Source organism: Phyllostomus hastatus, unplaced genomic scaffold (assembly GCF_019186645.2).
Source record: "Phyllostomus hastatus isolate PE091 unplaced genomic scaffold, TTU_PhHast_1.1 phas_contig_17, whole genome shotgun sequence".
Lineage (NCBI taxonomy): Eukaryota > Metazoa > Chordata > Mammalia > Chiroptera > Phyllostomidae > Phyllostomus > Phyllostomus hastatus.
In genome coordinates, this window is record NW_025333664.1 from 39,669,902 (window position 1) to 39,692,330 (window position 22,429).

Genomic DNA, 22,429 nt, shown 5'->3' on the forward strand with positions numbered 1-22,429 from the left:
ATCATACAAACTACTCCATTTGATAAGAGGCCACAAGATGAAAACAGGTACTTTAGGTAAAGAAAACCCACTTGTGAATAAACATAGGGAAAGATTCTCCACTTCTTTAATAATCAGGAAAGTGAACTCAGTCCACGATAAGATACCATTTTGCATTAATTAGTTTGGCAAAAATTTAAAAGTCTGCTATCACCAAGTATATATCAGAATGTGGATCAGTGCAAACGTTTGTATACTGGTGGTAGGATTGTAAATTAGCACACTCATGTTGAATTATCTTGTGTACTTGAACATTTCTATGCCTTAAAACCTATCAGTTGCACTGCTCCCCAGGAGAAACTGTAGTATACACTGGCACTAGAATGTGTGCATACTCATATGTTTAGGGATGCTTATAGCAATATCATTCTTTAAAAAAAAAAACAAAAACATGTGGCCCTGGCTGGTTTGGCAGTGCCAGCCTGCAAACCAAAGGGTTGCCGGTTCGATTCCCAGTCTAGGGCACATGCCTGGGTGCATGTGACAGGAGTGCCAGTAAAGGGTGTGTGAGAGGCAACTACACTTTGATGTTTCTCTTTCTTTCTATTCTCCCTCCCTTCCCCTCTCTAAAAATAAATAAATAAAATCTTTTTAAAATTTAAAAAAAAAACATATAGTATGACATTTCTAATCTTTCCAAAAATGTTTTATATTTTTGATTGCCAATGTCTGACTCTAGGCATAGAATTATTTCTGGAACCTGAGGTTGCTGGTGGGGCTGATAAGTAGCTCCCAGAATTAAATGGTTGATTCTGTCCTTTTAGCCATGATGACAGGAATAATCACAAGGTGACCATCTGGATGGGGGAGCATTACAGGTGTTATCCATTTCTCAATGACTCTCATTCTGTCCCCTTGAGTGGGTCATGGGATCAGTCATCACAGATCACATCTCCAACATCTCTGTTGGGAGGACCTGAAGAACATGGAGGACCTGAAGAACATGGAACATAGCCTACTGTGTGCACTTTGAAGAACCACATTATGCAGTAATGTATTATTTTAAAAGAGTGGGAAAGATAAGCAAACAAGGTAAACATTGCCTAGTTACCTACAGATGACCACAGCACCTAGTACAGAATAGGTCCTCCAAAGTTTTTACTGAATGAGTGAACCAAGTACTAAAACCGTGCTATGTAACCCCTATGTATGTTATGTAATAGTCATGCTTCTACTCCTTCAACCAGCATTTACTATTATCTGCACCCTTAGGACCAAGTTGAAGACAAAAGAGTGGAATTTAAGACAATGGGTGAAGGGGTAGAGAAGAGGAAGAGAATCTGGCAGTTTCTGTGGGAAAGCTGACAAATTAAAAAATAGAACACTGGAATGGGGTCATGAGTGAGTTAGGGATCCAGTGTCAGGGACACATCTGTCATGTAAACTGCTTACTTATGCACTGCCTCTGAGAAAATGGCTTAGCCCTCCCCACCTTAAAACACTGAAATTCAGCTGACTCTCTAGGGGCATGATGTAGGGACCACTGTGCTGCCTGCCTCTTAGGGTTCTCAGAAGAGACTTGATTGGTGGGGAAAATGCTCTTGTGGGCGTGCATGCTGTACACTGTATCTCTTGGCTGTGGCTCCCTTGGCCTGGCTTTCCACATTCCAAGTTAAAATAGCTCACAGTCCTTCCAGGAGGGACTTGACAGCTTCCCTTGGACCTGAGGTATAGATATGCATAGAGGGAGAGAGGGTTGTGACCTTCATTTGGTGGGCATCAGTCTGCACCCGTCAGCCTCAGCCACCAGACAATCAGTGACTATGAGAGATATTACCTGTGTTATCTGTATATTTACACCCTGCGGTTGCCCCACTACAGTCCCACCCACTTAAATCAGCCATGTATGTAGAACACTTTTTGTACATTTTGACCCTTGCCATAAAGGAAAACAAGTAGCTCCCTCCAGAAGCCAAGCTGGGAATGCTTCAGTAGAGCAGCACTTCTGCAGTGCCAGGGCTCAGTCAACAAAGGGTTTAGAATTGACAGGAAAACTCTGTGAACTTGAATCTTTGGGACGTCTCAACATGTATCCCTGGATTCATTCAAACTCGTTACCTTCCAAGTGATGGAACCATTTGGGAAATAAATTATTAAAATATGAAATCTCCCCAGAATCCCTCTTCAGACTTCAAAGGGAGATTTGGAAGAAGGACATCCTACCCAATTTTAACTATTTCATGGATGTTTGGGTGGGAACAGGAGAAGCAAAACTGTTTCTTGGTGCCAAATCTGAATCTGCCTCCCTGCAGTTATTCAATGTCTAGGGCATACAATGTGGACAGCAGATGTTCTCAGGTCTGGAGCTTAGCATGAAAGAGAAAGAGCTAGAACCACTGATCCAGCTCTGGGCTGCAGTGATTTGGAGGGATTAAAAGAGGTAAAGCTTGCTCTGGTCATCCCTGAGCACACAGGGACTTGTCTTCCCCAGTTGGCTTGCATTTTTTCATTTTAATGAGATGCCCCATTTCATTGGAGATTTGAGAGCAACAGCCAACCCAAGAGATTGGCTCAAATTGGGTCCCTCAGAAAGAGACTCTGTACAGTGATTTATTGTTGAAGAGTTCTCAGAGAGGGGAAGTGAAAGAAGCAGGATCAGGCAGGAGAAGCAGTCAGCAAAGACATGTTCTCAGCTACAGATTGGCCTCAGCCTGATCTCACAGGGCTCGTGGAGAGTGAATGGCACCATGAAGTTGCTCTTCCTCGAGCCAGAGGATTGGCTGCCCATGGCTCTGGAGTGAAGGCTTAATCCTCTAGATATTTAGGGTGAGATAGCACACATGGGCTGAGGGCAACTCTCAGGAGAAGAATGCAGTCTGAGTCATTAGCAGACAACATTCATAGCACTGGGTAGTGAGTGTCCCAGCCCAGTGAAGCTGATCTAGGCAGGCACCAATAACAGCTATTACAGGGGTACACGGTCACCCAGCTGTCCTCTTGATTTCACTGGGTGTGATAAAGCTACAAGTTTCTATCACCTTTAAGAAGAACCACAATTCATCTGTCTGTGAGAGGTTCACTTTCCTTTCTAAGCCATTATATCTTAGCAGGTTTTAGACATGTTTTATAGAGGGATGGGAGGTGTAGACATATAAGCTAATGTAGATGGTCAGATATTATTGTCCACCCCTGTATATAGCACCATTTGCCACGGATGTAGCCACTGTAGTTATTCAGCCAGGTTTATTAAAGATGAGGGCATAAAAACAGCTGATTTAATTCATTTTATGGCTGTGTGGTTTCCCCCAGGAAAGGCAGGGCTGTCCAAAATGTGTGTGGTACATACCTCTTGTGTGGAAGATGTTTTCAACACTTTACTTCTTTGTGTATGCCTGGTCTTGCTCATTACCTGTGCTTCTTCTCTTTTCTCATGCACTTGTCTTCTGTTATTTGAAAATAGTCACCAGAAATTACCACCTTTCCACTCCCAAACCCAAGTTGCCATTTTCTTTCACACCATGAGATTTCTGATATTCAGCTTCTCCACCACATCCCAGATTTGAGACTGGGCCTTCTGTTGTCACCTGAGTCTGTTTCTTCTCCCAATAAACCAAGTCATAACCACAGATTCTATTTTGGCTAGCTATTTGGATCTGAGCTTCCTAGTAAAAACAAGATTTTTTAAAATGATGTGACAGGAGAACACATAGAAATGTCTGGAATGTGTTAAAGACCAGTGAAAACCCTGAGAGAAGATGCTCTCCCTGCTGTCTCTCAAATCAGACAAGTCAGACGTGCCCCTGGAACACCCTTGGCTCCCATCAACTGGCACCTGGAATGGAAACTCTTGCCACGGGCAGTTGTTCTGTGGCTTCTCCACTCCCTGCCTCACCCAGTCTTGCTCCCCTGCTGGCTGACAATGTCTCAGAGCAAGTCTAATCTTGCATCATTCCATACTAAACAACAGCCAGGCCATCTGCATGCAGCAAGGACCCATAGGCATGCCAGAGTCTTGGTACAAAAAGTGTTTGTCCACTGTGCACAAATAGGCCCCTTTGGAATTGATGGGCTGCCAAGTGATGTGTGTGGCTCTCTTGGGACACTGTCATTTGAAGGGTAAGTATGGAGTGCCATACCCATACCCAGGCAGTGGGGAACAAGCTGCTACCCACCACCCACCCTCCAGCCTTATTAATGTAGTCTGGATCCCAATCTCTGCAGTGCTCCAGGGCAGGATTCCTTTGGGGTGATCAAGGGAATATTTGTGGAAGAAGCAGTGTTTGTGTGGTTCCTGGGTTAGCCTGGGTTCCCAGAAGCTGAGCACGGCATGAGCGTTCATGTGAAAGTGATTTTGAAAGTGCTCCCTAGAAAGACTGGTAGGAGAGTGAGAGGTGGGATCAGGAAGGGAGGAGCAGGGCACTGGATCAAGCAGAGGTTCATAGCTGGCACTTTAGCTCATGGTAGCCCTGGGTGCTGGTTGTTGGGTGTGAAGGCCCCTGGAGTTGGCATGAGGAAATGGTAAAGGGATCCCTGGGGAAGTGGGTGAAGCACAGAGAGTGCTGCTTCATTTCCCTTCTAGCAATAACTGCACCCGGCTGCCTCTTCCCCAAGGTCTAAACCATGCTCGGTTCTAAGTTGGGATCTTTCAGGAGCCCTGATACTAGCTCTGCCTTACCCCTGTGGGTTCCAATGTACCAAACACACATTGGGATATATCCTCTGACCATAAAATGTGCAAATGATGAAATCATTTCAAATGTGCAAATGAAATAGAGCCCCAGGGCACAGAGTTACTGCAAAATTGTCAACACCTTTCCATCAGGTATATCCCAGGAAACAGAAGAACCTGAGTCAATGCCCAGCTCATTGTTAGCCTGTGACAGATGTCAAGATTCAAGTAGACATTCCCATCACTTAAATAAGGCAGGGACTCCTTTTGGGGTGGAAGGAGCTACAGTGAAACAGAATCCCAAACTCAATGCACTCCAGAGTTACATTTCTCTTGCCCGAGGCTTAGTAAAGGCTAATCAACAAAAACTGGCAAATTTTAGTCTTGGGTCCCATTCTCGGTTCTGATGTGCCATGAAATTCAATGTAATTCCACATGTTCTTTTTGTTTCTGGGCGAAGTCTTTTCTTTGGGAAAAAACAAAGCTGGGGTTTGCATAGCAGGTACTTAATCTCTCCACACCTAGAGGAAAATCGAAACTAAGCCCTGATTAATGTTGATTCCCAAGAGGCTACTCTGGTTTAGAAAAAAGGCACTTGTCTTAGTAGATTGACTTAGAAGACCTGCTCTCAGGATCGAAACTGCCTTGTGAACTGGGCCTCAGTATTTCCCCCTCTGTAAAGCACAGAGCTGTCAGAGTAGCCATGAAGATTAGAAAGATCACGTAAGGGAAACACATTAATAGTTAATGACTGCTTCCACTGGAGAACTTGGCTGTTGTAGCAGAAGCACATTAAAGAGTACCTGCCTCATTAGAACACAGAAAGCTCTACTCCTTCCCACCTGCACACCTTTTTCTCTGCTTCCACTCAACCTGGAATGTCTCCTCTACAGCTACATAGGCCTCCCTTCTTCAGGACTCCTTTCAAGTCAGATTTACCCCATGCTGTTTTTTACCCATGTCTTTGGTTCAGGCAGGTACTTTTCTTCCTGACTCCAAATACCCCTTGCCGTCTGATCCACATTAATAGATATATATATAGTTATGAGTGTAGTCATAAATAAAGTTATCAATTCAGGTAGAGGTAAACAGTGACAGATTGCATCTTCTACAACGGCCACAGCAATAATTCCAGGACCATGTGCTCTTCCAGAATCTTGTCCTTTTCCCACCAAAAAACAAGAGGTAGAGTCTATTTTCCTTTTCACTTGAGGCTGAACATACTTTTGTAACTACCCCAAGAAACAGAAGGTTGTGGAAGTTCTCTACATGACTTCCAGGCTAGACCATAAAAGGCCGTACTACTTTCTGGCTCTCTGTCTTGAAGAATGTACCTCGTATCTCTGAACCACCATGTGAGAAGTCCCCATGCTAAAGAGACCCTAAGAAAAGACCTCATGAAGACAGTCACACTGGGATAGAGAGAAGCACCAAGAAGACCCAGCAGCTCCAGCCCTCAGTGTTTGAGGCTTACCAGCACAAGTCAGAAAGGCAACGAGTGAGCGAGCCTTCACATTTCCAGTTCCAACCACTGTCATTGCAATTGCATAAGTAACCAAGCAAGGACCACCTAACTGAGCCCAGTCAGCCCCCAGAAATGTAGGACAGCATAAAAAACATTATGATTGTCTCAAACCACTGTGTCTTGGGATAATTATTATGCAGCAATTAATGTGCATAATACACATATGTGAGTATACACATACATATGTGTGTGCATATATAATCTTGAGATATAGCCTGCCTTCTGACTACCATCCTGCTCTTTGTGTGTTTATGCACTTAAATGGAGCTTCCCCAAATGCCTTGTGAACTTTTAGAGGGTAAGGTTGTATTGTATATTTTCTAGTTATCCTGTGCAAAAGTTAGAACAATATGGCACATGTAGTAACTATGCCATTCATCTTTGAGTTAAATTGATAGGGGAAACATCTGTGTGCACATTTGTGCCCCTGAAAAGCTTACTTTCATGATAGGATAAAACTGTAATCATAAAGAGATCAGAGGCTCTTTGGTCCTTGAGTCCTTCTCAAAAGAACCCTGTATCCTGGGAAAGAACCATTTCCCTGAATTGCCAAAAATAAGCCATCTGATTTGCTTCTGTGTCTTAGATTCAGGGGAAGATGCCGCTCTCTCCAGCCCTCCTACCTGTGGGCACTGGACAATCTGTCTCTTGGAAATGATTTGGCTGGACCTTGTTTCCTCAGTCCAGGACCCTCACGGGGTTTGTTGCTTTCATCTTCAGATTGAAAGATAGCCTCTGTCTCCCCACCTAGTGTTACCGAGGAGATTGGAGATTTTTATGCACATAGTTTAATAGTCTGATCCTACTTATTTGAGCTATACATGAAAACTTAAACAGTGTAGTCTCTCAAGTAATAGTAGAGTTATTTATATGCCTATCCCCCAAAATACCACATATCTTATGTATTGAAAGGGTCACATTTCAAAATAATCACCTTCATAGATTTTTCTCCATAGATCTATATGAACTGCCCTGAAATTCAATGTTTATTTGAGAAAAGAACAAAGGAAATAATGCTATGATCTTTTTTCCACCTTTTGAAGGTCAGCTAAGTCATTTTACCTCTCACACTGCAGGCACTCACTGTCTAGCATGCCAGGTGAGCTGCATGTGAACATCTTCAAGGACATGTTAAACCAGTCCTTGGACATCAGGGGTGATGACATTGTCATCATTTTATTTAACCAGCCTCTTAACTCAGGTGGGCTCAATATTTGTCCTGGTTTATGACCGTAAATACAAACATTTGCATCTGGCCTCTGTGATGAAATGACCAAGGTTATTACATCACAGAGTTTATGTTGCTACTATTGCTTCTGCTTTTTTTTTTTTGGTCTCAAAATAATTACATTGATTTATTTAAGGATTTCTTTGAATGTGTCTTTAATTCCAACCAACCCTGCAATGAAATATAAGCAAAAAGAAAGCCACAAGATAGCCAGCAATGGCATAAAATCCTAACTTCTAAGGTGGAGTGGAGGGTGCAACAATATGATGCAGTTCTGACACAAGAACAAAGTGAAACCTTTCCCTCCTCTTTCCTATTGGCTTTTCCTCTTCATTTTGTGCTTGATTTTAGCCAAAGGGCTGAGAAGTGATCCTCCTCATCACTTTGAACACAACCCATGGCATTTATTATTTTGACCTTAGCTAATTCAAGAGCTAAGCAGAATTTTCCTTCATTTCCTTTTTTAAAAAATTAAACATTAATACATTTATGTGCTTAAGGCCAGATTTAGTCAAAAGTTTTGTTTACTGCCTGCCTTTCTTTCCTATTTCTAAAGCTTCACAAATTTGTCTGGACTTGAAAAGAATTTATTAAACACCTACATTTATTGCTGTGAATTTTAATTTACCAACTTCCTTTGGAACATCAAAACCTAACACTTACAGGAACATGTAAGAGAACTTCCAGATTCCAAAAGAAAGCAGAACACAGTTTCACTCTCTTGGCTGTAACTGGTTTCCAATATCATTTTGCCTCCTAACACACATTCTTACCTCTAAGCCTTCAGGCATCACCTGTCAGAAACATCAAAGCTGCCACAGATGCCTTTTTGGATTGTCTTGACCTTGAAATAGATATAGTTGAGGTCTGTGGAATACTGCAGCATCTCTTCCTGTAATCTCCTGTACTGAGTGTTCTCTCTAGTCAATCCTTGGTTTATCCATGCAAATTAGTATGAAATTAGACTACCTTCTAGCCCTTCCATTGTTTCTTGTCAGCCTATCCCAGTCACCTAGGCTTTCCCCAGCTTATTATTTACTATTCAGCCACACAGTTACTTTAGGCTGCATTGGTTTCATGGACGATTTACTGTGGCTAATAGCAAGTTTTGGGAACCTTTAGTATTTTTTAAATTATTTTATTGTTGTTCAGTTACAGTTGTCTGTATTTTCTCCCCAACCCTTCCCCAAACCCCCTCCAAATCCATCTCCCTCCCTTGCTTGGAATCTTTAGTATTAATTTAGTTTACTGTAAATTTTTTTTGGCATGTGACGGTCTAGACTATATTCTGGATGTTTATGAATTTCAGTCATGGTAGAGTAGTTTATATTAAATTAATGTAGGAACAGTTATAGATTGGACAAACCAAAAAAAAATGTTTAAAAGCTCTGGAAAGTGAATAAAGTGAGTAAAGACTGTAGGGTATATGAACCTTGAAAGAAGGTAACCACACTGTGTGAGAGCCCTACTGGTCAGCTTTTTCCCTCATGAAACTTCCCTGTATGTGCTGTGCATGGGGGATGGAGCTCAGCCAAAAATCTGTGATCTTTTTGGGCTGAGGTGATGTGGACCCCAGCTCGTGGGGTCTGCCACATTGTGGATGAGGCACAAGAAATTCACATGGGCTACCGAGTCCTGCAGAGGAAAAGGGACAGCATGGCTTCTCTTTCAAGAGGAGAAAAAGCCTCAGCCCTTGCCTTGACCAGCCTTTATTTCTTTTTTCGGCACATTACATGATGGTCCTCATTTACTCTGCCCAGGTTCACTTTAGGTGGTTACCTTTTACAGAAAACAAAGAAGAGGATGCCACTAATCACATCACAGAAGAATGATATTTGCAATTGAAAAGGGAAAAGTGGTTGAACTGGTTATACTCATCCTTGGAAGGTTTAGCATGGATTTTAGGGGGTTGCAGTAAGCACTTGTTGTCTCAATTCAGGGTGAGGGAGTTTTAGCAAAAGCAAGTCTCATAGCAGTCTAGGTACAGTACAGGCCTGATTCACCATGGGAGAACCTGTCTGTGGATGTGGGACCTGTGCATCTCTGAGTGGGAGCAGGGCCCATGCCGTGCAGAACAGTCTCCTATACTGAGGCATCATATATTAGAGTGTGGAGCTACCAAAGCACATGGAAATTTGGGGACACACCAGAAAGGAAAGAGTCATAGATGGGGAACCTTGAATCCTTGACTAACACCTAAACTGTGCATGCTTTGGGAGCAACTCCAAGCACCTCAAGGGAAACAACCACTGAAAGGCTTAAATTGCTGAGTAGGGATTTCACTATCAGCCCTGTGGAGACAGTTTGGAGTTCAAGTTTCCCAAGTTAAAGAGGCTTGATAAACAGCTCAAACTTTCCTTTAAAATCCTATAAGAATCTGAGGACCTAACTATCATCAAAACAGACTTTTCTTAGAAGTCTAAAACTGCCACTAGAGATGACTCTCCAGTAACTTAACTTCCTGCTCAGACAAAACTCAACACTCTTTAAAGGAAGGAAACAATCCAGAATCTCCTCATGGCATCATCCATAAATATACAATACAATAAAAAATTACTAGACACACATCAAGTACATTCTAAATCCATTTGCTTGCTTTGATCTGACCTGCTCTAAACTGTGGCCTGCTCTAAACTGCTCTAATTGCTCTGCTGATTATACAAGAGCACAGTGGCCTTTTAAAGATATCTTCCTTGTCACCCTGGCTGGTGTGGCTCAGTGGATTGAGTGCCAGACTGAAAACCAAAGGGTCACAGGTTCAATTCCCAGTCTGGGTACATGCCTGGGTTGCCCACCAGGTCCCCAGAGAGGGTTGCATAAGAGGCAACCACACATTGATCTTTCTCTCCCTCTCTTTCTCCTTCCCTTCCACTCTCTCTAAACATAAATAAATAAAATCTCTAAAAAAAAGTCTTCCTTGTCATTAGTTTCTACTCTTGGTCCATCATCTAATTGGAGACTGAAGCACATTGTGGAAGCAAAAGGTGTTTGGTCTGTCTCCTTCAAAACTATAATGTGCCATCATTAGATCCCAGTGATGGGCCAAGAAAATGGACAAAAATGGATATAAGAATTACTTGTTATTTTAGATTACTTATACTCTTCTCTTAATTTTTATTCATATTCGGTGATAGATGTTTCCCAGCAGATGTATTCATGATATTTGGAATCTAAACATTTGATACACAAACAGCCATCCAACCAAAAGACCTTGAGCTTAAATTTACCCTTAAAAGAGCGGCAAGTGTAATTAGAAGATTCTTTGAGTGCTTTAACCCCAAACCATAAGTAAATGATAAAAAGGAAAAATGATTTCCTTTGGGTAATATCTTCATTTTTCCCTTATGGAGAGGCCAGAGGCTACCAAGTACTAAACTGAGGAGAAAGCACAGCTTGAGTTTTGTCACCTGAATTACCAATAATTTGCCTATTTATTTATAGCTCTTCCTACAACTAGCTGTGAGTTTTCTTAGATGTTTAATTATTATCAAATTTTAAGCTATTTCTTTTATAAATAGATAAGCACCTAGTACATCTGCTTGAATATATTTGGTACCTTCAGTGAATCATATAGAAATAGTTTTAATCTCCCCCTCCCCCTTTTTAATGGATTATACCCTAAAAGAGGTACAGATCTAAGAAAGTACAGCAATAATTACTCTTACCAGGCACAAGGAATTCCAGTTATTCTTTTATTTTAGAATTTTGTCAGGAAAGCTTTAATGTAGGAACATGAGAAGCCCCCATTCCCATTCCTATAACTATGGCCAAAATTGTTAATGGATCATGATGCTCTACCACATTGAGCCCCATCCAAGAGTCAACCTAACAGTCAGTCATTACCAGTCAACTCATGAACATATGAGATGAAGTCTATTTTCTATCCATGAAATAGATGACAATGGAGAAATTGATCTCCATGACATTATGGAGAAAGAGAAAGAATAGATTTTAAAAGAGGTAGCAGAAGGAAAACTTTAACTGTGCTTCTCATTGAATCCTTCTATTATTACCTTTCCATTTGTAAACAAATACTAAAGTTTACTTCCAGTTCTGAAATTTGATGAGCTAACATTTTTAAAAATCACTGATTTTGAAACCTCCAGTCTTTTATTATGCACACTTTATCTTCTATAAAGTAAAAGCATAAAGAATTACAAATTTCAATATATATTCCTGTAGGGAATTACTACAATCACAACAAACTATTTTAATTGCATTTATCCTAAGAAAGTTTTTCATGTAGTTTCACCCAAGGGTGCTGAGGAGGAATGGGCATTCCTTCTTACCATGAATGTCCTCTTAAGAAGCTATTTAGTGGGTTTCTGCACACATCAGCTTGGTTTGAATTTTTCTGTATCAATAAGCAGACTTGAGAGCATAAGAGATGTAGCACCAGAGTCAGACCCCAGATCATCCATCTAAACATTCTGTCTCTGATGTTGGCACCAAGGGACATTTTAAGGACCAGAGAAGTCCAAGAATGGCATAAATTTCTGAATACCACAGGGCTATTTATTATAAATATTTTATTTCTTTTAATGAAAATTCATTATTGACACAGCCTTGGTATTCCCACATGAGCAACAAATGCCAGTTGTAGGCTCTGCAAATGGGCCTCCTTCTATCTACTGCCATATTGTGGCCTGAAACCACTACATTATTCACTGTATTTTCTACAGTAGCTAGTGGGTCAGAGTCATGAGCAGCATTGATGCCATAGCTTTTTATTATTGATAAAGAAATATGTTTCTAGTTCATCAAACTACATTTCAGTACCCTGCCAGGCCAAAAGTCTACAAAACTAATGGTTGAGGTTCTTTAGTTGCAAAGAATGTCCATTCCCTTCCAAGAGAAAAGCTTGTTGGATGATTACTTAAAGTCTCCTGCCAATATCAAAATGACAAAAAGAACTCTGAAGTGGAAATCAAGGAACTTCTCATGGTTGTTGGATTAACTTTAACACCTTGAGAAAGGGGCATAGACAGTCTACCATCTTGCATTCAACACTGAGGTAGTTCTATGCTTCTTTTGACAATGCAGGATGCATCATTTCTCTATAAATGCATGGATGTGAGGCCATTGAGGACTGTTGACATTATTAGGGGGAAACTCACCTATGAATGAGGGGTTTTTTTTTGCTAGAAAGTTTAACCTTTGTTGAGATGGAGGGGTGCAAAAGTGTGAAATTCCTAGCTCTCCTTGTCTAACTATGGGTTTACCAGAAGTAGACTCTGAGGCAGACTCAAGTACAAGTTTATCTGGGAGATGATCCAGATAGGAGAATCCAAAATTGAGACAAGTGAGGGAAGGCTGCCAATCAAAGGAGTGTTATGAAGTCAGTTGTCCCCATACACAACTAGAGCTTAATCCTGTGGAGAATTAGAACAAATTGTATATAACACACCTCAGCATTATCTCATGCCAGTGCAAAAGGAGCTGAGGTTGAGGACTTCTACTGAGGGAAAGAATAGTATCAATTCTCCAGAGTATCCAGCCTTAAGCACCTGGGCAGAGTGCCCTTTCTCAGCTTTGGAGAAAGCCTTCAGGCAATGAGATACAAGTGCTGACAGTTCCTTAGAATGAAGGTGGTAGGACTGCAGGATTGTGGGCAGGGTATTGATGACCTGGGGAACACCTCTTGTCCACATTTCTCCATCTCCATTATTTAATAAAGTAAAAGGAGCTATCATTTGATAATTAGTTACCTGATTCTAGGTACTACATATTTTATAAGTATCATAGTTAATCTTCTTAACCATGTAAACTAGTATTTGTTTATTTTCCCATTTTGCACTAGTATTATTTTTATTCTCATGTTTTGTTTTGTTTTTATTTTAATTGTTCAAGTACAGTTTTCTGCCTTTTACTCCCATCCCAGCCCACCCCCTGCCAGCCCTCCCTACCTCCCTCCTATTTCCACCTCCCCCCTTGTTTTTGTCCATGTGTCCTTTATACTTGTTCCTGTAAACCCTTCCCCTTTTCTCCTGAAATTCCTTCCCCTCTCCCCTCTGGTCACTGTCAGCCTGTTCTCTATTTCAGTGTCTTTTGTTATATTTTGTGTGTGTGTTTGTTTTGTTGATTAGGTTCCTGTTAAAGGTGAGATCATATGGTATTTGTCTTTCACCACCTGGCTTATTTCACTTAACATAATGCTTTCCAGCTCCATCCATGCCGTCACAAAGGGTAAAAGCTCCTTCTTTCATTCTGCTGCATAGAATTCCACTGTGTAAATGTACCATAGTTTTTGATCCATTCATTTACTGATGGGCACCTAGCTTGCTTCCAGCACTTGGCTATTGTAAATTGTGCTGCTATGAACATTGGGGAGCATAGGTTCTTTTGGATTGGTGTTTCAGGGTTCTTGGGATATAATCCCAGCAGTAGAATTGCTGGGTCAAAAGGCAGTTCCATTTTTAGTTTTCTGAGCAAACTCCATACTGTTATCCATAGTGGTTGTACCAGTCTGCAATCCCACCAATAGTGCACTAGGGTCCCTTTTTCTCCACAACCTCTCCAACACTTGCTGTTTGTTGCTTTATGATGGCCATTCTGACTGATGTAAGTAGTATCTCATTGTGGTTTTAATTTGCATCTTTCTGATAGCTATCGATACTGAGCATCTTTTCATGTTTCTCTGGATCTTCTGTATGTCGTCCTTGGAGAAGTGTCCATTGCCCATTTTTTAATTGGGTTGCTTGTCTTCTTAGAGTGGAGTCATGTGAGTTCTTTGTATATTTTGGAGATTAAACCCTTGTCTGAGGTATCATTGGGAAATATGTTTTTCCATACAGTTGGTTCTCTTTTCATTTTAATACTGTTTTCTTTAGCCGTGCAGAAGCTTTTTATGTTTTTATTCTCATGTTTTGCACATCAAGACTGAAAGAAGTTAAGGAATTTCCCCAAGGCCACAGAACTCAGGAGTGGTGAAGGAGGGCTTCAAATTTAGGTCTTCAGATGCTTAGAAAACCCTAGCTACCTGTGGTAAGGAAATGTCACCACGTAAATAATTGGCTGAAGCAAACTTTCTCAGCAAATTTGACTGCTAATATCTTTTTGATTGACAGTTTGATGAGCCCTGTCTAGAGGCTCATGGTTACCATGACCTGTGTTTACATCATCCTTCATAGAGATGCTATTCATGATCTTGTTATTCATGCTATTCATTGATGCCCACATCATTCCACTGAATCTAGAACTTTGTTCTGGCTTGTTTTCACTTAGCATAATACTCTCCATGTCCATACATGCTGTCACAAAAGTAAGATATCCTTCTTTTTTATAGCTGAGTAGTATTCATTGTTAAATGTACAACAGCTTTTTTCTCATCTACTGATGAACACTTGAACTTCTTCCAACTCTTGGCTACTGTAAATAAAACCACAATTAATATAGAGGTGCATGCATTTTTCAAAATAGTGTTTCAGGATTCTCTGGATATACAATTTATATTCCCAGAGGTAGAATCTCTGGGTCATAAGGCAGTTCCATTTTTAATTTTTTGAGGAAATTCCATACTGTTTTCTACAGTGGCTGCACAAGTCTGCATTTCCACCAACAGTGCAGGAGGGTTCGCTTTTCTCCACATCCTCATCATCGCTTGTTTGTTGATTTATTGGTGATAGCCATTCTGACAAGTGTGAGATAATGTCTCATTGTGGTTTTACTTTGCATTTCTCTGATGACTAGTGACATTGAGCATTTTTTCATACATATATTGGCCATCTGTACGTCCTCTTTGGAGAAGTGTCTAGTTAAATCCTTTGCCCGTTTCTTAATTGCACTGTTTGTTTTTCTGGTGTTGAGTTGTATAAGTTTCTCATAAATTTTGAATATTAAGCCCTTATCAGAAATATGGGTGAATATGTCCTCCCAATTCAGTGGGTTGTCTTTTCATTTTTGTCAATGGTTTCTTTTGCCATACAAATTTTTTTTATTTGATGTACTCCCATTTGTTTATATTTTTCTTTTGTTCCCTTCTCTGAGGCAATGTATAAAAAAATATTGCAATGAGAAATGTCCAATATTTTACTGCCTATATTTTTTGATAGGAATGTTATGGTTTTGAATCTAACACTTAAGTCTTTAATCTGTTTTGGGTTTATTCTTGTGTATGGTGTAAGAAGGTGGTCTGGTTTCATTTTTTTTGCATGTATCTGTCCAATTTTCCCAACACGATTTATTGAATAGACTATCTTCATTTATATGTGGAATCTAATGAACAAAATAAAGTAGCAAAGTGGAGGCAGACTTATGGATACAGAGAACAGACTGACAGCTGTGGGAAGAAAAGGGTGCTAGGGGCTGGGTGAGAAGGGTGAAGGGATTAAGCAAAAAAAAGAAAATGAAATAATCCTGAATATAGACAACACTATGGTGATTCCCAAAGGGAAGGGGTGGGGAAGGAGATACATGAGGGTAAAGGGTGGATAAATGGTGATGGAAGGAGACTTGACTTGGGGTAGTTAACATACAACACTATATACAGATGATGTATTGTAAAATTGTACACCTGAAACCATATAATTTTATTAAATTAACCAATGTCACCCCAATAAATTCAATCTAAATAAATAAATAAATAAATAAATGGTGTGAGGAAAAGGTCAATTTGCCTTTTCTTACACAGGAATCAACATGCTAGACAGTTAACCCCAGTTATGATCTCAGCTTCTCCAGTAATATTTGTATGAGCATGGACTGATCATTTCCTTCCTGTGGGCCTTGATTTACTTATCTGTACATTGGGGATAATGTTCCCTATCATGTAGAAGCTATGAAAAAGTGATAAATATATATTTGCAATACTTAATGTAGATGAATTTCATATTTAAAATCATGATACTAAATTGTTGGGCTGATCTCATAGAGGGTTGAGGGTTCCCTTGCCTTGAGCCTAAACTTTCATCCACTCAACTGTAACTGTCAGTGATCAGGATTGTGTATTCTTGTTCTTTCTGTAACTAGGACTAAGCATGGTACCCAGCACATAGCATGGGCTGAATAAATGGGTATTTTTTTTGCATGTGATTGACTTGTTAATAAGTTTTCCAGTGTTAAGACACAATCCTGGAAATGAGACAACCTCCCAGGGGCTGCAGTTCCCCAGGATTCCCTATACCCTCCTATTGCCAGACACTCTCCCTCTTGCACTTACATAGTTTGGAGGACCTCCATGAGCATAAGAGGAAGGCACTGAAATGTCTTTGAAACTTTTCTAGAGACTAAATATTTAGAAAATTAAGTTGTGACTATATTCATTTTCAAACAGATTCTTTTGCAGATAATGTTTTCAGGATTCTTCAGTTATGACAGATCTGTACATCTGATCCACAGATGCTCATTAAGTGACTATTACATGCTGGGCATTTAACTAGGCACTGGGGATACAAAAGAGAATAAATTTTCTCCAACCCTGACCACTGGTCTAATGGATAAGACAGAAGAAACCAAAAGTTGCTGCAAAGCAAGGCCTTGTGTGTAAAATGCTGCTGCAATGCCAAGGACCATATTAGTTATTGCATTACTCAGGGTGGGCTTGCATATGCTTAGACAGTCCACCAATCACAATGGCTAAGAAGAATAAAAATGTTCTTTTTTACTTATGCTGCATGTACAAAATGTATGAATCAGGGGGGTGGGATTCTGATATTAGTCACTCAGAGATCCAGGCTGATGGAAGATTCATCTCAACTTGTTTCCATGAATGCTTACACAAGAAAATGCAAGGCAGTGAATCAGGCACTAGTTTTTAAAGCCTGACCAGAAATATGATACATGTTTGGCTCATGTTCTATTAATCAAAACAGGTTGTCTGGTCCCACCTGGCCTTGAAGGTGAGTCACAAACATACTCCTTCCAGGTCTGGGGAGCAAGGAGAAGGGGTATTTGTGAATTTTCCTAACGGTTACCAAAGGTGCAATCCAATTGTTGTGGAGTTTACTGGAGTGTCCCTCCCAGTGTCGTTTCTCAGTCAATAATTCTGTATTTATACAAAAAAAAATCTCCTGGGAGAAAGACCCTCTGAGTTCATTCACACTTGTATTCACTTGGTATTTATTATTCTCTTTCATGGACCCTGGCCTGGTGGGCACTGTCCATAGACAGAAAAATGGCAGAATTTCTGTCCTCTTGGAACTCTCAGTACAGTTGAATCAAAGGCACACACAGGCAACAAATTACTATAGTTTGGATAGAATATCATTTGTCAAGTACTCACACACTACAAGAGGGCCACAAAATGAGTCAGGAAGACTCTGTGGGAGGCGAGTATCCCACATGACTGACAAGGTTTTCCCAACATTCATGCCAGGAGAAGAAGGAGCAGCAGGCTTAATGGAGGGAGCATCAGGACAATGAAGGTGTCTAAAACAGAAATGGGAAGTCACCCATTGCTGCAGGGGAGGACCTGGGTAGTGTCAGGACTCTGGAGATTCTTGGGGCAAATTCTCAAGAGGCCTATCAATCAAGTTTACTAGTTATTTTGGGATGAAAGTGTCCCTTGGCTCATATTCCTTCTGCTCAGACATGCTATAACAGTTGGGCTTCAGGAAATGTTGATCTTCACCTTGGGCTGCTCCATTTGATCAATATTCAATTAGTATGTCTGAAGATACCATGAATGTCCCTCCTGCAGGGTTTTGTTTTGTTTTTGTTTTTTCAAACAAAGCAGAAAATACTCTTCATCTCCAGCACACCTCCATTTAGACTCATCAAAGTCAGCCTCAGGAAAGCAGCCAGGAGAGAGGATCATGGCCACTGATTGCCATTGCCTTAGTAAGGGGAATCCACTGGGTTCAGTCTCAGTGGTTTCTATGGGAACAGCGATGCTTGTCTCTGCTGGCCCCCTGGGGCTGGTGACATATACTGAAAGGAAAACTGAGAAGGAGAAAAAGAGGAGCAGATAAAGACTTGGAGGATTCTGAAGATATTTAGGGACCCTCAGCCAAATGAGTAGCAGCTTCCAGCACACCATGTGGACTATGTGGTCCCAACAGCATGACCACAGGAAACACTTACCTCTAGGTCATACAGCTGCTTTGCACCAAACATCATCCTGGAGAAACAGACACCAATTCAAGGCAGCCAAGAATTGGCAAGAGGTGGATTTCATCCCCAAGACCAGAAAGAAATGTGTCTTTGGCCTCATACCAGACCAACATCCCATCATTGTTATACTTATGATGAATAGTGATATGTAACTTAGGAAGCACGGCTGGACCTATTTCACATACACTGTCTGCACTCTTCCTAGCATGGATGGCATCCATACACTCATCCTACAGGTGAAGGAAGTGGGTTCTGAGAGGGGAAAGAATAGTCTATGAGAAGTGCAAGTGGGATCTGACCTCTGGCCTGATTACCCTGGTACAAAATCAAATCAACAATCCAAAGAAAATATTCACTTATCAAAGATAGGCAAGCATCCTTGCCCTCACCATAACTAGGAAATGTCCTTGGTTCATTTGGATTTGGGTGTGGAAGCCTACTCAAGTGGAGGGAAGCTGGGATGGCATCAGTATCACCCTCAGCCTGTGAGAGGCACTGGAAGCTCCATCTTGATTTAAAGGTGAGGAAACTGAGGCCAGAAAGTGCTAAGCAGAGACCCCCAGTTCAGCAAGCCACCCTGTCTCCTCCACACACTCTTGCCTTCCACAGCTGTGGTTTTTCTGAAAACACCATTTCCCAGACATGTTGGTGGCACCAGAGTCAGAATCAGCCAGGCAGGGAACTTGCTTGGTCTTGGGGAAGCAAGCTCAGGTGCTCCAGGAAGATCTTTTCTTGAACATTGGGCCACCTGGACAAAGCTGACCTCTATCCCCAATCAGTGCCCAGAGTCTGCTCCCTTCAGAGTTTTTCATCCTGTTGACACTTACTACATGTCTGCTTTGTACACTAACTGTTCTCTGTGCCCCTGGGAGCAGTAAGGAGGAACCTCAGGCCATTTTTCAGATGGCCAGTAGGCAAAGGAGGCCCTAAGAGATGAAAATACGCACCACCAAATGCCATTCCATGTGAGTGCTGACATCAAGCCCCACATTTCCAGATGCCAAATTGAGGAGCATTTCCTTGACCCCAGGCTGACCCCTTTCCAAGGAGAATTAAGTACAATCATACCAGCTGCTTTAGAATTGCAACAGAGCAACACTTTGTGAAATAAGAACAGATGCATTGATAGGCTGTGTGTATAGTGCATAAGTAGGGGCTAATGGGATCAGTAGCAGGCATTAGGGGCCTCCCCCAAATGCAGCTGCTACCCACTGGGTCTCCAATGAGGGCTGTCCCTGAGCCATATTTCCTATGGCCAGCATCATATGATAATGTCCTTTGCAAATGAGCCAAAGAAGTTTCTAAGATGGTAGAATCGATGCTTATAAAACAACACATTACAATGCAGCTAAATATGGTATAAATCTTAACCTTCAAGCCCTGCTATGCTAGGTTCAGAAAGAAAGTTCCAACAGTAGTTCATCCAGGCCTTTAAGCCTGGACACAGGGCCTCCCTTCTGCCACCTCCACCCCATGCCCACTGTAATGGGCTGATGCAAATTATACATGAGCAAGTTATGGCCCTCTCAATGCTACTCATAAAGACATCCTATGCCTCCTCTCTCCCAGTCCCCACAACAAGGGAGGCTTGGAAGATTGATCACAGGGATGGGGACGCAGACTACAGCAGATACTGGGCATCGCCCTGCCAGACACACAGGTAGTTTTCGGAGGGACATATGACTCTGCCCAAGGCCTTCTCTGGTCCCAGGAACTCACTTGACTTGGCCAGTGTGTAGTTCACATATTTCTTCACTAATACTTTAAGTCACCGATGGTGATCTGCAAACCACCCTAATGTTGAAGTGATGAGTGAATATAGTAGTATGTATAATGGACCATGAAAATATCTACTGGAGGCAGAGTACTACATGCTTCTAATACTGTAGCTTGTTGCCTACCTTATAATCTGAAGGAAACACTAAATTCCAATTAGAGATTTGTGAATATAAAGATGCAATTTTTTCTCATCCAAGTTTTTGGACTCTACAGTAAAACAAGGACTAGCAATGTTGTCCCAGACCCCAGCATAGAAAGTGCTGTCATCTGTACTGAGCTAGTGTTCTCTCTCTGTTCTTTAGCCCTGCATGAATTCCCCAATGACATCTTCACTAATGAAGACCGAAGGCAGGGAGCAGTGATTCTCCATGTGCTCTGTGTAAGTACCTCTTTTGTGGCTCTGCTGGAGGGTCTGGAGGGAAGGCCTAGCTGGTGGGTGAGCAATGTGGTATCCACAGAGACACCTTCCCTCCCTCCTGTTCATATACCTGGTGCCGGGGTCCTGTGAGCCCTGTGGGAGGCAATCTCTCAGTAGAGCCTTTTTAGGAGGCCACAGGTTCATTGGTGGCAGGTATTTGTATTCTACCCTTGATATCAGTGCCCAAAGTCTGGGCTCCAAGGTCAAGCAGATTTGCTTCCCGCTATTGAACTTCCCTTTCTCACTGCTCAAATGTTACCCTCATGGGGAACCCTTTCCTAACCAGTCTTTGTAAAATGCCACTGTCTTCCCCTTACCTGACTTCATTTTTCTTTATGTCACTGATCACTACCTGACATATTATTATATAATTACTCGTTTACTGTCAGCCCCACTCATATGTAAGCCCCAGGAGAACAGGGACTTTGTTTTGTATATGGCTTAATTTCCCAACATGTTCCTGGCATGTGAAAGGGTCAAACTATTTGTTAAATTAGTGGATTAAGTATAATGACAACTAGTATGGTGTCTGGCACATAGTAAGTGATCAATAAAAGTTTGTTCTGGTTCTGAATATCCACCACTGCCCTAGCAGTTCCTCTGAAAAGCCAGTGGATTGAATACCTTTGATTTTCTTTGCCCCATATGGAGAGTTTGGGGGAGGGTATGTGTGTGAAGATGTACCTAAGGAGTGGCTGCAGAACCAGAAAGACCCAGGTCAGATTCTGGACTAGGTACATCACTGTGCTTTCATCTCCATGGCATCCACCCTACCTCAGAATCTTCTTAATTCCATTCTGGCTATTTATTGCTGTGGAAAAAATGTCTCCAAATTTAGCAGTCTACCCAATAACTACTTTTATGCTGCTTATGGGTTCTGTGGGTCAGTAGTTCAAAAAGGGCACTGAGGGAATGAATGCTATACCACAGGATCCAGGCCTGGGTGTATCAATTTGGATGGCTGGCAGTAACTGGATGGCTGGAGCTGGAGCCACAGGTGCTGGGGGATTCCCTCCAAAAGGGCTTTCCACACTCATGTGTGGTGTCTAGGCTGAAGTACCAAAGGACTAGCTAGGCTAAGACTGTTGGCCAGGATGCCTCCACATGGCCCTTCCAGCACAGTTCCACATGAAAGCCCAGGGCTCAGAGAGGGAGGGTTACAGTGAACAAGGAGGAAGCCTTGTGGACTTTAATGCTCAGGTCTCTGAAGTGACAGGCATCTTTTCCACCATACTCTATTGCAGTCACAAGCCCACCATGACTCAAGGAGATGGGAGAGTGAACATTTTTAGTCCACACCTGGAGAAGTTAGCAGGTACCCACTGGACTCTGGAGTCTGACCAGTCATGGCTTGGAGCCCAGTTCTGCTGTCCTCATTTTGTGTTTGGCTTCTGATATAATATGTATGTAACCTCTCTGGGCCCAGAAGCTGCCCTGAACCTGACTCCCCTCACAGTGAAAGCAATCAACTATTCCTAGTCTTTCCTCACTTACCCCAACCTCCCCAGAACCACACCCCCTTTAAAAAAAAGGCATGAAAAGTCCCTTTTAAACAAAGATATTCTCTGAAAATACCACATGATAAAGTACACTCTCTACAGTCTCCCCTGCCCTTCAGGAAAACACATGCACGGAGCAATTTATATAGATGCCAGCTGCCACCTTCAGCACCAAGAAGGCTCCCCTGTTGAGAGGCTGAGGAGACCTAGGCACTGAACTGGATCCAGAATTCCCTGGTAGCCATTAGCACCCTGATGCCCTGACATCTGAGAGATAAGGTTT

At 41.8% G+C, this 22,429-nt stretch overlaps 1 protein-coding gene across 1 annotated transcript in view; it reads left to right on the forward strand.

Annotated features, from left to right (window-relative positions):
* SLC24A3 (solute carrier family 24 member 3) overlaps window positions 1–22,429 on the forward strand; it is a 554,001-nt gene that overhangs the window by 285,397 nt on the left and 246,175 nt on the right. Inside the window, exon 3 of the mRNA XM_045833580.1 lies at window positions 20,532–20,608. Coding sequence (XP_045689536.1) covers window positions 20,532–20,608 — 77 coding nt within the window. The remainder of the gene's footprint in view (window positions 1–20,531; window positions 20,609–22,429) is intronic.